The sequence below is a fragment of the Microplitis demolitor genome, chromosome 6 (assembly GCF_026212275.2).
Source record: "Microplitis demolitor isolate Queensland-Clemson2020A chromosome 6, iyMicDemo2.1a, whole genome shotgun sequence".
In the NCBI taxonomy this organism is placed as follows: Eukaryota; Metazoa; Arthropoda; class Insecta; order Hymenoptera; family Braconidae; genus Microplitis; species Microplitis demolitor.
This window is the reverse complement of record NC_068550.1, coordinates 2,798,038-2,815,587: the sequence shown is the minus strand read 5'-3', so window position 1 is coordinate 2,815,587 and position 17,550 is coordinate 2,798,038. Positions and strand designations below refer to the sequence as shown.

Below are 17,550 nucleotides of genomic sequence, written 5' to 3'. Positions count from 1 at the left end.
ATTATTGAGTGATTTGTTCTTTCATAAATAATACTGAGGTACTGAATAAATCATGAAATATCACATAATTACACTATTATTAACCTTCCGGTAAAAGAGAAATATTTTAATATTTATGATATCAAAATATGGTAATTAATTGATCGTTATATTGCGGTGAAATTAATTTTTAAAATTTTTGTACATTTTTTTATCGAAAGGTTAATAGTCACCGGATTTTACGTGTGGATAAGATGATAAATTATAATAAATTTATATATATAACTAAAGTTTAAGTATAAAATATTTAAAAATAATTTTAGTGAAAGCACCAATCACGTGATTATTAATTATACTTTTTTATTTTTAATAAGTTTGGAGTTCTTGGCTCGTGGTCATAAGAATTGCATCGCTTGGTGTTGCGTAACTCGCTAAATCTAAAATAAAATCAATAATTAATTAACAAGTACTTTAAAATACAACATAAATTTAATTGTAAAATTAAGTACTAGTAGTTAACTTACGACTGTGGCCTTGGTGAAGTGGGTAAGCTTTGGCTTTCCGTAACAATAACTGTAGCATCCAGTAAATACTCAGCCAAGACAGCGCACCAACGGAAAATATACGGAATGTCATCATTCCGCCATAGTCATCCATTAAACTGCCACAAATAAGACTACCCATTGATACACCTATTGCAATATATAAATAATTATTATGAACTTGTAAACAAGTCTTGATTGATGGTCAGATTAGATACTGACCGATGCCTTCAAAAATAGCACCGACGAGACCCTGCATCGTCGCTCTGGTGCCAGAAGGCGCAATTTTATCTCCGTATGCTATCATTGTAGGCCGACAAAGACCTAGAGTTGGCCCATGAAGTATTTCCACGACCAAATACATCCACGGATTTGTAATTAAACTGTATGCCATAAACCTATAAGATTTTGAGTCTTAAAAAATTTATTTATTTATTTAATAAATTAAAATTAAATAAAAACTTACCTCATTGCGTAAATTATCAGAACTAAACTCATGACGTTAATATGGCCGAATTTTTTAAGTATCCGCGCGGATATAAAATTAAATGGTAACTCGCCTAAGAAACATTGAACACCAATAATTAGGCCTTGGAGTGTTTTGAGCCAGTCTTTGTTATCAGCTAAATCTTCTGTGTGCCAAAATAAAAAATTCCAGACTACTCCTGTGCAAATTCCAGCACCGACACACCAGAAAATGAATACAAGAACTCGGCCTTCTCTTGCTACTGCTCCCAACTCCCATAGAACAGATGGATCATCTTCGATACGATCCACTGATTTCTAAATTAAATGAATAAATTATTATTTTCAAATGGTGATTAAAAAAAATTTTGGTAATTATTTTTAAATACTTTGTTTAAAGTTGCTGACACAATTATATCAAACACCATTCCTATTAACATGATATAAAATATACAAGAGTAGTCTTTGTCAACATTTCCTCTGCTGAAGAGATCAACCAGATATCCAGTGCTGATAGAAAAAATTCCGAACCCAATATACCCCCACATTTTTTGTTTTCCGTATTCACTAATACGTTCATTACCTAAAATACAATAAATAAATAATTAATTAAGTTTTTTTTTTACACAAAGTCGAATAATTTTTGTCTATTTGATAGTTACCTAGGAGATCAACGCAGATAGAATCAGCGATACTGACAACAACGGCCATACCAATCCAACTAACAACCGCAGACCACAGAAATAAATGAAACTGATAATTTGTCGTCTGACTGATATCTTTACCATCTAGTTCACTAAATAGTCTATTCATTTCTGGGACATCTGTACAATTGGCTACACACTGAGTGTACATCGGCTTGTCTTTCAAGTCACAATATGGATGATGAACGACGTTGTCATCAAAAGTTGCATTTTTTATTTTAACATGCACACAAGACGTTATCTAAAAAAAATTAATAATTATATTTATTTAAAATAGACAATTAAGGACATGCTCGGAAATTAACTCTGGAAGATGCAACTTCTGATATACCTGAGATCGGAACGTTTTTTACGCAACGAAAAAAAACTAGAAAGTAAAATTCTATAAGATGACTAGATTTTTGAAATGTTTCGCAAATAGATGCTGGTACACCAGCCAAAAATTACATGAATTTTTTAAATTTTCATTGCGCGAAAAACGTTTCGATCTTCAGCTCCATAACTTCTGCGATCACAAATATTATCTGATTGAAACAGAGAAATAATTCGACGTATCAGGTAATCATTCGTTCCTATAGTTTTAATTAAACTACGTGACTGTCTATTTACTAATTATTAGATCTCCAGTGTTTTTCTGAACACACCCTAAATTAATAAATAGCAATTAATTACGTTTTGATTATCGAGCATATTGAATGCGGCAGTGAATTCAAATTTAGTGTCTGGTTCAATATTTGTATTTACTAGCCCGCAAAATTGATTTAGCTTCCAGCCGTGACAGAGTTCATCGTAGACCATCGAGGATGCTTGGCAAGATAACTGAAATAAGTATTTTTTGATATTTATGCGACAGTGGGGCAAAAAAAATTTTGAGTCGTAAGACTTCATAGTTACCAAGTACTTATTTGATAACTTACTTTACAAGAAGCATGTGTGCGGTTGGATACGAAAACTTGTCTCATAGCTTCAGTAGAAAAGTCTTTAGTGGTATTATATGGACATATATGAATATATGTTTCTACATGGCACGCTAGTGTGACATTACCTATCGACTGGTGATTTATTTTTGGGATAAAATATATTGAAAAAAATGAAATAGCGAGAATTGCTTGAAATGTGAGGAAAAATATTTTATGCAGTCGAAATTTATCAGCTATGCTGCTAAATAACGGCTTTGCTAACAGTCCTGATATTGGGAGTATTGTATATATTATACCGACTAAAAATCCTGAGAATCCTAATTGCTTTGCTATCACTGGTAAAAATGGTATCACTGGTCCTGTTGCTGTAATTTAAATAATTATTTTTATTTATATATTTATATAACAGTCCAAGTCCAAAGAGCGATTTTTTATGACAGTGAAAGCAGGAGACAACCGACAGTTTATTTATTTATGAATAAATTGACTTTTAGAACTCTTGGTGTCCATTTTTTAAATTATTATTATTTTTCTTTTTTAACAAAGGAATTTTTTAATTGAAATCTATAAATTGACGGTTGTTTGATTTTTTGAAAATAATTATTTTGACTTACCAGCGTTATATAAAAAATAATGCGCCTTTATCGGCACTAGCTCTTTATTTATTTTATCAAACATCTTTTATTTATTGCACCCTTTTCTATCCTGTAAAAAAATAAACATTAAAATTTTAATTTATCACTTGATATCTTAAATATTATCCTGTTTGTTTTTATAACCTTAGCAAATAGAAGTATACTTATAATTTTTTTAAAGTTTAATTGATATTAGAATAATATAATTGTATTATAAAAATGTAAATATTATTTTTATCAATAAACGCCTACCAAAGTTACATTTTTTTAAAAAATTGATTAGCTGTTTAAAAAATAAAAATAAATTTATTAGAGTGCGTACCTGATATTCTTAAAAGTTACAATTAATTTTAATTACTTATTGTCCGAGTTATAAAATAATTTTTATAAATAATAAAATCATGTTTTAGGTTTTAAAATTGACTTATATTGTATTGCTATTAAATATTATTGATCAGCTGCTAGACTAAAGCTAAGCAAACTAAAAAGTCAACTTGAAACTTGAACATTGAACGATCAGAAATTGAGATCTGGTTCCATGACGACTCGACCAGACTCGACAAGTGGCGCTTATGCGAAAACAATGATGTCCATAATAACGAATACTAAGTCGCTTCGTTTATTAATATTCAAACTGAAACGTAAATCAAAATTAATATGATCCTGAAATTAATAGAATTCAAAATTTTTTTATTTTTTTTCCACAATTTAATTTAAAAAAAAAATAAATAAAAATATGCACATGTAGAAAATTAAAAAAAAAAAAAAAAACAAGACTATAAATGATACTGAAGTTAGCAGACGTCTAATATATTTGATTTTTTTTTTAAACGATAAATTATGAAAAAAAAAAAAAAAAAAATATTTCAAAAAATTGCACCTATAGTTTTTTAAATTCTCTATTTGTACATATTTTTATTTTTCCATATTTTTAAATTGACCCAGGTAGCACACTTGCCTTTGTGACATCTATAAGATATCAGTTTTTAGGATACTTTTTGACTTGTCAATAAGGCATCAATATGTTGACAAAACGATCAAAAATTTGTGTCACCGAAAAAATGTCTACTTAAAAGACTTAACACAAGTGACGACAAAAAGTAAATTACAAATAGTGGTAAAGTAAGTCATCTAAAAGACTTTTTAATTGACATGAGATAGGAAAAACGACACAAATTTTCTCTGTCTCCGGAACCAACATTTGCATGTCGTAATTTATACCAAAAATGATGACTTTGAGACAAAAAAAAATTTGTCTTGTCCTTTTAAAAGATCTCTGAAAGTTGACTCTGTGCTACTTGGGTAAATTGTAAAAAAAAAAATTCAAAATTTTGTAACTGTCTGCTAACTTCAGGATCATGACTATAATTGTATTTTATATATTTGATATTTAATCAATTTTTTATACGTCATAATTATTTTAAGATTTAATATACGTTTTTTTTTAATGCCACAGGCAAATGATAAGTTACTTTTTACAGATAAGAACTTTGGTGTAAAAAAATGTTTTATACTAAAAGTAACTTAGACTGTTAATGTAAAATGATAATCTAAAAAAAATTTTATGCGATCTAGCTTTAAATTTAAATGTTAAATAAAATTACTCTAAAAATAAAACAAAAAAATTGATTTTTTCCTAAATTAAAATTAATAATTTCTTACAATTCATCACAGTAACGAATTGTTCACTGAAATTTAATAAAAAAATTAGTAATTTCTGGTTTTATGGAGCTTGGGAAAGTAAACAAGAAATTTTCTGAATGATAAAACTTGAGAAGAAAATGAAAAGTACATTGAGATATTTGATCTTGTAAAATTTTGTAGGTATAGAACTTGTAAAATTGAATTTTATTACAACTCTAGGTGCGCTATGTACAATACGAAGACAAGTTCTTGATCGTTTTATGTCATTGTTGAAGTAATTGTTAGTTATTAGAGAATATACATGTACAAAATTGAAATCCGTTATCACTGCCATGCCAGAATAATTATAATATTTAAATTTCATAGTTTATTTTTATTTCCGAGAACATAAAATTACACATAATTATTAAACAAATATTTACAAGATCTAATTCTTACGAATACTCATGAATTTAAAAATAATATAACAATTCCCAATCATACGTGAAAATATAAAAATATGTATCAGTATTCGAAAAATTTAGTCCTTACGAATACTCATTAGTTCATCATGGAAAAAAACTTAATAATCACGATTGTTGAAATTACTCATGTTTCTAAATACAATTATCGATGAAAAAACATTAGTGACCAATGACGTCAATAGAATCATCTATATCATACTTGGTACAACTGAAAATAAACCATAATTAACGGAAGAGTGATAAATTTTTAATAGTCATTTTCAAAGTCGGTGAGTTCAAATCCAACTACTTTTTACTTAATTTATGTCTTGTTAAATTTATTATAAATCATTTATAGAATAAATATTGTAATATATATATATATATATTATAACACTTGATCATTAAATTTTCAAATTATTTGAATAAATAGCGCACTAGATATTCTAAAAATAAAATTCAAATTATATTTTAATTATAAAAAAAAGGCTTCTTTTCATCTCCAGAAACTCGAAAATAACCCAGGGAAAAATAATTTTGAAAATACTCCACCAGTCATAATTGTCTCAGATGATGTACCAAATAACAATTATGTTCTAATTTATTATGAATTCATGAGATTGTAAGTATCCACGATTTTTTATATTAATTTTAAAAATATTACAACATAACCGATTGATCATACGAAATAATTCAAAAATTTTTTTTCCCTCCAAAATGTTAAAAATATCTGTTTGAGTTAATAATTGAATTTTTAAATTTACAATCTACTCCCGCCTTCATTTTATATTTATTGTAATTTCTTTTTGTTGATAAATTTGAACAATTTTTCAACTTCTACCCAAAGATTTGAATTACTAAAATACTATCGTATAGAAGAAACACTTGAAATCGATTTATAGCACCACAATAAAATGTCGCGTAAAACATTAAATATTATATTTTATTCTCAATTGTAATTTTCTTTCTCAAACAGATTATTGTTAGTATTATATTTTATGTTTTTAGGATTCGACCTCATATGAGGAATTGGCCATGTGAAAACACTTTCTTAACGCGTAAATATGAAGACGCAGATTGTTATCTCTCAAACGTACGACCGGATTTCTAGTAAGTATCCAAAATGTTATTACGGTAATAGTTTTAAAAATCTACTTGTTATAGAAAATAGTTAAATTTTTCTGTTAACTTTTTCTAGCATTACTTTTCCGAGATGTCTGTACAGGAAACCAGCATTTTTGAAATAATATCATGAATTTTGATAAATATCAATAATCACTCAAAAGAAGTAAAATTCCATGTTATTAGTGAATAATACAAGAATAAAGAATATGTTAATTTATGAGCCATTAATGTGCTGTTTCGGCTAAATTTTCTATTTATAATCAAACAATTCTCACCTATTTTCCTATTGCCTTTTGATAAAACAATTTGTCTACTGATAATTAAATAACATAACAATTACCTTTGTCAATTAATTTAAATTGTACACGGAAAAAAAATTCTTGTGTTAAGTTAAGTTTAAGTAGTTTATTAAGTTAAAGTTAGCTATATAAGTACGTAAAAGTAATGGCATTAACGATCGTATCGTGAATAGATTTTTACCGGCGCTCTCCAGATGTTTTTTTCTTTCTTATTGGCTATCATCCCTGATCATCCCAATTGGACCAAGTGCTAGAATCTAGATCATTACTATATATCTGAACTTCTTACAGAGAGAATGAACTTCAGAATTCGTCTTCAATACTGATTATTTTAAATTTGTGCATGCGTAAGAAGTCTACAGATTTTTTATAGAATTCCTTCGACCGTATTCTAGATGGAAATCCTGGCCTCATTGGATATTTCTGGTTTATGACGATACCAGCCAAGTCATTTAAAGAAACAATTTTTTTCAAATTCTTCGCTCCAAGTGCTTGATACATTTGATTACTGAAAAAAAATTTCAATCCAATTACTAAAAAATAAAAAACAAATTCTTTTGCCGAGAACTTACTTGTTTAATTCCATTATTGAATTCAACGAGATACTCTCGTTAGAAAAATTTTAGTTCTCTTCTTCCACGATGCGCCCATTGGATGTTTATACAGCCACAATAATTCGTTTCGGTAAATATCAACATGTTAAATAAAAATAAATAAATTTTTGTAACAAACAAGCGTTTAATTTCATTTTTCATTAGTATACATTCTATTTTTTTTTGTATTTTTTTTTTTTTTTATTATTATACATGTAAATTTATTTATATATCTTAGTATACGAGCTTGTATCAATTAATTAAATATTATGGGAGTGGGGGATGATGTGTAAAGATTCTTTGAAACTTTTTCCACAATTGTCTTACTTTCTCAAATTCATTCTTACTTCTATATTTTATTTATTTTATTACATAAATAACAATACAATGTAATCTTTTTAAAACGGGGAAGAAGACATAAAGGATATGTATTTTATTTACAAAATAAAAATAAAATAATATATAAATCAGGCGCAATTTAAAAATTTAAATGACCTACTCGTGACTTTTTATCATTTTTCAAAAACGATCGTCATATATATTTACTTTTTCATATATTCAAAATGTATATTATCTAAATTTCATTATAACACTTTTACGTTCATCCAGGGATTTTATATATATATCTATATAGATGTATTATTAATTAATTAATTATAATTATAATTATCTCACCGTACGAATCTTAATAGTTACGTTTCTTCATGTTTTATTATTTCTTTTACTTGAATTATTTTTTTGGTACATACGAAATTAACTCATTTGATGTTTATGTACATAACTACATACATTATATAATTATTACAGGGATTAATTATTTAATATATACTATTTTTAGTTTGTTTGTTGCTTGATAAAATGTATAAAATTCTAATTAATCTGCCATTTTTTTGGCTTTTACTTTTTTTTTTTTTATAATCAATAAATTTAAATGATTACGGAGAAGTAGACACAATAATTAATAATTAATCTAAAAATTTAATATTAGTCTTTCATGTATTTTTTTTTTTCAATATGTAAATGCAACTTCTCAGTAACCATCAAAGTATAAAAAAAAAAAAAACCATAATTACAATTATAAAATAAATGAAAAAAAAAGTCAGCTTACATTATCGTGTGGTTGTTAGAGAGCTGGTCATACTTTTGTCTCGTAAATAAAAAAATGTAAGAAAAGAAAAAAGTAAAGTAGAGTAGAGTAAAGATAAATGATGAATTATTAAATAATAAATATAAATAAAACATAATTATTATCTATTTAATTTAGTGGCTTTGAATACTATAGCCAGGAGCGATGATGAGATGATGGCTGAAGAGCGTAGAAGGAATGTAGGTACTGTTGATAAGCTGCTGGATCAACACTTAGATTAGGAGCGTGAGGATTAACGTAAGGCGAAACTGGAGGCCCGTAGGCTGCGGATCTTTGGGTAGTGTGTAAAAATGGATGGGGAGGATAATTTCTCGGTTGGTTATTTAATTTGTTTGCCTGCTGAGTCGACTCGTTTATCGTCGTCGGGGGCTGAGGTTGTTGTTGCTGCTGCTGCTGTTGTTGCTGCTGTTGCCGTAGCATAGAGTAGTAGCTGGGATTTCGGAACTCGTCGAGGAAAGCAAAAGCAGCGGCTGCTGCTGAGGCATCTTTGTCGTAGAAAGGCGAACTGTTGGCAGCACTGACGGGTGTGGTGAAATTGAAAGCGCTTCCAGGGGGCACGGGAGTGTTTTTCAATCCCACTATGTCCGCTGGGTTGGCTGGATACTGCGGGAACCCAGGAATTGTTGGTGATTGATCGGGTAAACCAGTTGGTGGTGGTTGCTGTTGCTGTTGGGCAGCTGCTGCAGCAGCAGCAGCGGCGGCAGCCGCCGCAGCTTTTTTGCGACCTTTTTTGGGCTTGGGAGCTGGTGCGACAACTGGAGCTGCTTCACGTCGTGGTGCTGGAACAGACGAAGTCATTCCTTTCGTGCCTTGCATACTCTGAAGCAGATTTAAATCATATTCCGATGCACCGGGAGTTCGAGTATAGACAAGAGAATCTTTGCTCGATGGCCTGGGTATTGATAGTAATTGCTGTTGATCTTTGGGACTTCGGCCTACTAAACCTAAACTTAATCTTGCGTATGCTGGATTGCTGGCAACTGAGTCAGCCAAAGTAACATAACTGGTACCGTCGTATTGCCCGGATACGATTGATGATTCAGAAGTTGACAAAGGTATCATTTGATCGTATCCGTATTGCTCTTGTCCCGATCTTGGCTCTTGTGGAATACAATTCCTCGATGTGTCACCAGAGGGTTCGTTGTACATACGCTTCTTCACCGGAGGTAGTGTTGAAGCGACACTGGTCGGTGGTGCGCCGGGTTTGGTACTCGTGTCATAGTAATGAGAACTTGAATACACTGGTCGACATGCCGTGTTGGGCATTGGGTAAGGTGCCGATTGAAAACCACCAGTCGACTGATAAATTGTATCGTGGCCGGGTAGATTCTGTTGAAATGCTAGCAGCTGTGGGTCCTGACGTTGCTGACTGTACTTAAGAGTTTCTGTATTATCGTAAACTCGTTCCTGTGGCTGTTGTTGCTGTTGAGATTCTTGAGGAGCGCTTATCCTTGTGGTAGATCTCTGAGAATCTGTAGCAGTCGGTGGACAAGTTACTCTCTCATTTAGTGGAAAATTATTTGAATAAAGTTGAGAAAATTGATTCGTTTGATGATACACTTGATGATTGCTGTTTAGTCCAAGTGGCGAGTCTGATTGAAGCTTATCTTCAGGTTTAAAATATTCAGAAGCTCGTCTGTCGGGTTCAGAAAGACCTGGTGTTGAGACGCCAGTAGTCGGTGCGTAAGATATATGATTTGATTTAATTCCCTGCGAATAAGAAGGTGGTGCAGCTGTTGATTGATATTCTTCGGTGGTAGTTTTTTCAGGCTGTGCGTAAATTTGCGTCGGAGCTGTTTGTCTAGGTGATTGTTGAGGATAATTCGTCGGCTGTCTCAGAGCCGGTTGTAAGCACGGCGAGACTTGTGATGAAGGCTGGGAGTAATTTCTCGGCGGCTGTGGCGAAGGTTGACTCGAATATGTTGGTCCAGGAGTCGTTGACGGCTGCTGTGGTGACAATTGCGAATAATTTGGTGGTGCCTGAGGTGACGGTTGAGAGTAATTTGGTGGTGCTTGTGGTGACGGTTGAGAGTAATTTGGAGGCGCCTGTGGCGATGGTTGAGAATAATTTGGAGGCGCCTGCGGAGATGGTTGAGAATAATTTGGAGGCGCCTGCGGCGATGGCTGAGAATAATTTGGCTGCGCTTGTGGTGACGGTTGCGAGTAATTCGGCGGCGCCTGTGGCGATGGCTGAGAGTAATTTGGTGGAGTTTGTGGGGATGGTTGTGAATAACTTGGAGGTGTTTGAGGTGATGGTTGAGAATAATTCAGACTTTGAGGTGACGGCTGCGAGTAAGCAGGCGGTGGCTGGGGCGAATGTTGAGTGTACGACTTTGGAGGTTGTGGTGATGGCTGGGAAAAATTTAGAGACTGCGGTGATGGTTGAGAGTAATTGGCTATTGGTTGAGGTGATGTCTGTGAATAACTAGGAGGTGGTTGTGCAGCCGATTGGTTGAATTGAGGTGACGGTTGAGAGTAAGACGCCGGAGGTTGAGGAGAGACCTGCGAGTAACTAGGAGGTGGTTTCGGTGATGGTTGAGAGTACGAAGAGTTTGATTGTTGAGAAGGAGAAGGTTGTGAATAATTTGCCGGCGGTTGAGGTGATGTTTGATGTGAATACGGAGAGTGTTGCTGCTGTTGTTGGGGTGACGGTTGTGAGTAACTCGGTGGAGTTGGTTGTTGTGGTGATGGCTGTGAATAATTAGCGGCAGGCTGCTGAGGTGATGCTTGAGAGTAATTTGGCGTTGGTGGCTGTTGAGGTGAATGTTGAGAATAATTTGGAGGTGTAGGTTGAGGTGAATTCTGATAAACTGGTACCGATTGAGGTGACGGTTGAGGATAAACTGGTGATGGCTTTGGACTATTCGATAATTGCTGCTGATAAGCGTCACCTTGGGGTGAGTTTTGGGGATAAAAATTGTAATTTTCATTTGGATTTTCATTACTCGCAGGTTTCTGATAAACTTGATGTGATGCTTGAGGATACAGGGGACTTTGATCGTAAGCAGCTGAAGAAGGATAGGCTGGTGACAGTGGATGATTTTGTGGTGACGGTGTAGGAGGTAACTGTGCACTGTATCTCGGTGGAGTTGTGTAGTAAGGACTGTTGTAAGGACTGCTACCAGTCGACAGAGCATCTTGATAAAATCCAGCCCGAACTGGTTGTTCAATTCCTGGCGTAGTTATTGCCGATTGCGTCTGCGGTGATCTTACACTCAGTCCCGGTGGTGATTCTTGTGAAAAGCTAGATACCGATTCACTGACACTGCTGCCACCGGCACTGTGCCTTCGTTGTCGATTTGGCAAAGTAACTTCCGGCGTCTCTTCCTTCTTTACCGCAACTTCTTCAACCTCTTCCTCTTTTTTCTTTGACTTTGGCGCACCAAATGCCTTAAACCAAGCACTCAAATTCGGAGTCGCTGATTTAGGTTTTTGTGATTCTTCAGATTCTTTTGTGTCATTTGTCGCTTCAACCTGAGTCTTTGGCGTAACGGCTTCCTGCATAGATTCTTTAGACTTATCTTCCTTTAATGCCGTCGTGGAATTTAGTAATGCCGGACGGTCTTCATCCTCGTCTTCATTAGATAAATTAGCACTCGGCGAAGACACCAGAGACTTACAAATCAGCTGAATAGAATCGGCGTTCTTTAGAACTGAGCCTAAGCTTAATTTTGGTCCATCAGAGCTATCACGGTTAGACTGATTAGCGTCTGAGTTTGATTGGTTGGTCGTAACATCAGAGCCACTACTGCTGTTACCAATAGGTTTCTTTAGTAAAAGATTACCCTTACTCTTGCCCGGCTGCAGTCGATCGATTGTTCTTTGGACTTTTTTTGGTTTTGGCGGGCCGTGCGGGCCAAAAAGCTTCATTGTAGCTGGACGTTTTCGCATGACATCTAGAACTTTGGGAGCCGAAACTGGAGCCGGACCAACACGCGGTGGCTCGCTAGTTGATGGCTGTAAAACAGGAGACTCGCTCTTCGAATTAAATTCCTCAATCGGTGGCGCATCGTCCAGCCATTTATTAATATCATTTAAAGTCTGCGCTGTGGCTTGATTTAAAGCTTGAATCGCCGGGCTCTCAACCCTCGATCCTTTTGATTTAGTCATCTTACTACTACTTTTAACATCAACCTGTTGATTTTTCTCCTCCTTCTTATTATCTTTACCAACTTTCTTAACTTTTGTTCGCTTAATATTGACCTTATCACCATCGTGAAAGGTATTACCATTAGAAGGCACATTTTTCTTGTGGAATCCATCCAAATTACAAGTCTTTGAATTTTTCTTGAGCTTTTCTCGCTCGAGTTTCAATTTCTCCTCACGTCTACTGCGCTCACTTATCCGATCCTTCAAACTGTCCAACGACTCGAGATCTTTGTCGCTCAATGAAGAATCAAATTTAACTGTCGGTACATCTGGAGTTTCCTTTTTTCGATCTTTTCCACAATCATTATTGACTTTACCGTTTTTTGTTCGTTCATCATTTTTTTTCTTAGATTTCTTATCTTTAACTCGCGTAGGACTTTTCGCCTCGTACTTATCATCCGATCGCCTCATTCGCTGATCAATTTTATCTTTATTACTATTACTACTACTACTATTATTACTTTTTTTCTTTTCCGGTGTTACCTGCTTACCATTTTCCTCAATATCCGAATACCTGTCGTCCTCAGACTCTATTTGTTTTTTCTGTTTACCTTTTTTTATTTTATCGTTTTGTTGTACGGCACTCCCACTTTTTTCATTACTTTTTTTTTCAATTCTCTTACTTTTACTTTTGACATTTTCTAAAGGCTCATGATGTTCTTCAAAATTATCTTTCTTCTTACCGCGATTTTCTTTATGATCTTTTGAATTTTTAATTGACAACTCCTTTTGCCCTTTTTTATTACCCGCAGTTGCACTATTTTTTTTCTCATCTTCCTTCACTTCTTTAAACTCTTTATCATCTTTGGCCGACAAACGTTTACTTTTCGGTAACAATTTACTATCCTCATATTTTTTTCTTTTTGATTTTATCACAGTATTTTCCAATATTGCACCTTCATCATCATCATCATCTTGATCATCTTCAGTTTCCGCCCGTTCTTTCATACTCTTTGATCGTTTTTTTGCTCTCTTGTCCCTCGAACTTTTGGCGTCGAGAACTTGTTCTTCTTCACCAACATCATCCTCATCCTCATCATAAAATTCATCATCACCCTCATCGACATCATTACGATTTTTACCTTTTCTCGTTTTTTTATCTATTTTATTTGATTTAGATTTTTTATTTGATTTTTTATATCGTTTTCGCGAGTTGGCGATTGCCGCAGCTGACGTATTAGTACGTAAAGGATACGCGGAAGCAGACACAGCAGTCGGAGACTTTGGAGCCGGACACTCATCACTTGAAGGTTCAGACTCCAGATATCGTTCAATCGCAGACTCAAATGCTTCTTTTAAATTAACCGCCATTTCCGTATACTCATTCTCCGAGCCATTGTATTGTCGGCAATTTTCTACAATTAAACTAAAGTCCCGTTTAAATTGATAAACAGTTTTGTACGATCCACTCTCGAGTTTTTCCTCCATTGTTTTAAGGTCCATAGGTTTTCGTACGACGCTGTAATATCTAGGCGCATATTCCTCATCAACAGGATCAGTAAACGGCCACGCGTCATCATGATCTTTAATACTCTCGAGTACTTTGTACATACCCACACGTCTTTCTTCCTCTTCAATTCCAAATGTATAAGGATAACCAGGGGCAACATAACTGCTCACTCCATGTCTACCTACACCTTTTTTATTGGCCACCTTGTCAGCTTCATCGCCCGTATGAATTACAATCTGTCCAACAGCAGAAGCCAATGAATTATTTGTCTGACGTCCTTTTTTTTGCGGTGGTGGTGGTGGTGGTGGTGAAACTAATGGCGGCGGAGCTTCATCTTCACTGTCACCGCCCTTAGAACTCTGCCCGCTCTTCTTCGTACTCTTTCCGACTTTTGTTTTTATTTTAGCGCGTACCATTATTGTTTCTTCTAATTGTTTAACCGGTTCTGGACTATGAAGTACACGTGAGTTACGTTCAAGCAGACGACGACGCTGCTGCTTTTCCTTAAGTTCAAAAAGCTTTGGTATCTCGGGAAGAAAATCCTCAGCGAGTGTGTGATAGAGCTTGCGTTCAGTGTCGTGTTCCTACAGAAATTATATGACTTTGTTAGTACAATTATTTCTTCGTCATAAATTAATAACAACAACAACAACAACAACAAAATCCGTAATATGCTAAAATTTGATGACTTTCTCACCGAGTTTCGAAACTTGTCAACGAGTCTCGTCCAATCCTGTTGAGTGAAGCAGATAACTTGCCAGACAGTATCACGTGTTTTAACACCGATGTTTATATCTAAATAATCATCAACTTCCTTCTCCTTTTCTTCTTCTTCCACCAGGTTCTCCTCCTGCGATCTGCACTGTCGTCGTTTACGTTTACGATCACGCGGTCGGCCCCTTTGACGCTGCGTAATTGTACCACCGACCTCTGTATTTTCAATATAATCCTCTCTGTAAAGTCGGGTCCCGTAGAAATACCAATAAGCGGAATTCTTACGGTCATGTCCCAAAGGTTCTACTCTCAGACTGTCAGAGTCCAAGTTACTTAGCGCACACTCCTTAAATAATTATTAAATTATTCAATTTAATAATCATTAATATCAAAATATTAATTATTTAAGTGACCTACCACGTCCTCGGCGTCAAGCCTAAAGTCGCAGAGGGCGCGTAATATTTCAACTTTTTGTCGTAATGGTAAAAGTTCAAAATCTACATCTGTGTTAAATGGATTTTCGCAGTTGTATTCCTTTAAAAGTAAAATAATTATTATTAATACTTATTTACATTTCATTTTCCAACAGTAATTAGATACATTACCTGGCATTTCTTGCGAAAAAGCCGACGTAAAAACATCTGATAGTTAAATGTTGAGATATCATTGCGAGTATCATTGGGCAAGCAGCCCTCGAGCAGTCTGACAATTAATTCTTGCACTAGACGTCCTTCAGCACCACCGTCCGTAAGCAGAGCTTCCTCTAGATCCTGCAATTAATTTAAAACATTTAAATCATCAGTATTGCAAAGCAACAATTAAACTTAAAGATACGGATTAAACAGCGACACAGCGTAAGTCGATTCGCACAAGCTGGATTTATTTTATAAGCAAGGGTTGGGCACTGCTCTATGTGGGTTTATGCATTAATATATATATATTTTTTTTTGGTTTCATTGGCTACTGGAGCGAGTTAGCATTGGTTTAGATACCTCGATATCAAAGTCCAGGAGATTGAAGGCAGCCCTAAATAATGAGCAGAAGTGTGCTATACTCGGGACCTCCCACCACGATTGTATGTCTAGAAGAATTCAAGTTGGACCATTGATAATAAATATTTAATCCCTCCTCAGTAGCCCTCCCTTCTAATAATATAAATATATATAGCAAATATATCTTTCCACTCTCTTAACAAAAACAAACAAATTAAAGATACAAATTACCGCATACGTAACCAAACCAGATAAGTTTCAATACATACATATATACTTATTTATATTTACAATTTAAAATAAATAATATGCAACAATAAAAACAAAAGACTACCAAGCTGAAAAAACTAAATGATAATAATAATAATAATGACAATTAAAATTATATAAAGTAGCCAAGTAATTACCTAGTATTCCAATGAAAGTGGGAAACATAACCACCCGTCCTATGGCGGGCAACTAGATCAGCACTCAATAAAAATCCTCTTTTTACTCAGCAGTACTTTCTATATAAAATCCACCAAGCAGACAAGTCCCAGCTTCAACAAATAGTCTGTCGCTCAATGTAACGTTACAATGTAGTGCTAATAATAATCAATCAATTATGACAATTATCCTCCAATTTGTTACAAATTTCCAGTACAATTGATTGCCAGTTGAGGACGTTGGATACCCAGCTGCTGCGATGCTTCGACATCGCCCTGGACACCAGGTGTGTCTCCAACCTCATTCACTCACTCTCAGATAATAAAACTCTGCAAGTAATTATCGGTAAAACTTGGTAATAAGAGTAATTGCACATCACATCACCGCGACAAAAAAAACACCTTTACTCATATAATAATATACTTTTTTTTATATTTATAATATATTCTTGTTCACTTGCTGGCGCGATCACTCAAGACGTTTTTTTTTTACTCACAATGGTGGGTTTGTGTATACAGGATGCGCGCGTCTACACCATTATAGTCGAATAAAGACTCACGAGTCAAAACAATCACCACCAGACGAATAAATTCACCGAGCACAAACTACCGACGCCTAAAAAATTATAATATTATGATAAACCTGATTATTACTCTAGTTTTTGATTACCAGGTTGATGGTTTAATTAAAAGTATACCCACTCAGCACTTGCTCTTGATTTGATCGATGCCACTGCTTCACTTGCTACAAACTTTTACAATTACAGTAAACTCCTAGTGACTGGATAGGTGCTAGCTGGTGGGTGCTGACTAGTCTAGTCTTCTCAATACCTAGTATAGAGTTTTGAAATGTCGAAATATATAAATCGACTAAATTTACTCAGGATTGAGTAATTTATCGACACGCCGCTTGTAAAACTCGCGGGAACTCCTCTCGTACCCTCTCTTTGTCAAGTGTCTTGTCGACAAATTAGTATAATCTATAGCTTACTTTGTCACACACTCATACGCACACGTTTTTACATACTTGTTATTGTTATTATGGATATATACGCAAAAAACTCTTGGCACTTTTGATTGGTTAGTAAAGCACACACTTGAGTCAAGAGCTTGAGCGCACTTGCTAGAGATACTGCTGGTGAAAAGGTGCTCAGACTTACTTTGGACTCCTTCCTGGACTCTCTACCTCTGCTCTGTGAATAATACACTGACTGTAGAGTAGGGTGCGGATGTTAACAGCTTTAAATTTTAATAATGCGCGCTCTGTTGGCGCGCTTTTGAAATTTTTTAAATTTAAACTTTACCGATGCTGTCATCTATACGA

General features: G+C 34.3%; 2 protein-coding genes and 1 long non-coding RNA gene across 6 annotated transcripts; 1 reads left to right on the top strand and 2 right to left on the bottom strand.

Annotated features, from left to right (window-relative positions):
- Positions 1-24: 24 nt before the first annotated feature.
- Positions 25-4,661, bottom strand: LOC103577327 (major facilitator superfamily domain-containing protein 6). Its single transcript, XM_008557919.3, has 11 exons — positions 4,126-4,661; positions 3,568-3,879; positions 3,225-3,315; positions 2,608-2,975; positions 2,363-2,509; positions 1,649-1,931; positions 1,376-1,569; positions 988-1,304; positions 744-919; positions 504-671; positions 25-416 (listed from the first exon to the last, which is right to left on the bottom strand). Exons 3-11 carry the CDS (start codon positions 3,286-3,288, stop codon positions 346-348), a joined length of 1,788 nt encoding a protein of 595 aa, XP_008556141.1. The 5' UTR covers positions 3,289-3,315; positions 3,568-3,879; positions 4,126-4,661; the 3' UTR covers positions 25-345.
- Positions 4,662-5,344: 683 nt separating this feature from the next.
- LOC103577326 (uncharacterized) lies at positions 5,345-6,685 on the top strand. Of its 2 annotated transcripts, none has more exons than XR_001345175.2 (4): positions 5,345-5,622; positions 5,821-5,954; positions 6,341-6,442; positions 6,531-6,685. It is a non-coding gene; the product is annotated as an uncharacterized LOC103577326 (long non-coding RNA). The 2 variants fall into 2 exon arrangements; XR_549411.3 differs by having other exon boundaries at positions 5,371-5,622; positions 5,839-5,954.
- Positions 6,686-7,530: 845 nt separating this feature from the next.
- LOC103577325 (protein split ends) lies at positions 7,531-17,409 on the bottom strand. Of its 3 annotated transcripts, none has more exons than XM_053739990.1 (7): positions 16,629-17,409; positions 16,209-16,556; positions 15,802-15,890; positions 15,415-15,579; positions 15,227-15,343; positions 14,793-15,155; positions 7,531-14,679 (listed from the first exon to the last, which is right to left on the bottom strand). In XM_053739990.1, the coding sequence occupies exons 2-7, from the start codon at positions 16,234-16,236 to the stop codon at positions 8,626-8,628; spliced, it is 6,816 nt and encodes a 2,271-aa protein (XP_053595965.1). In that variant the 5' UTR covers positions 16,237-16,556; positions 16,629-17,409; the 3' UTR covers positions 7,531-8,625. The 3 variants fall into 3 exon arrangements, with proteins under 3 accessions (XP_053595965.1, XP_008556138.1, XP_008556139.1); XM_008557916.2 differs by having other exon boundaries at positions 16,209-16,842; positions 16,929-17,409; XM_008557917.2 differs by lacking the exon at positions 15,802-15,890 and having other exon boundaries at positions 16,209-17,408.
- Between the last annotated feature and the right edge of the window lie 141 nt (positions 17,410-17,550).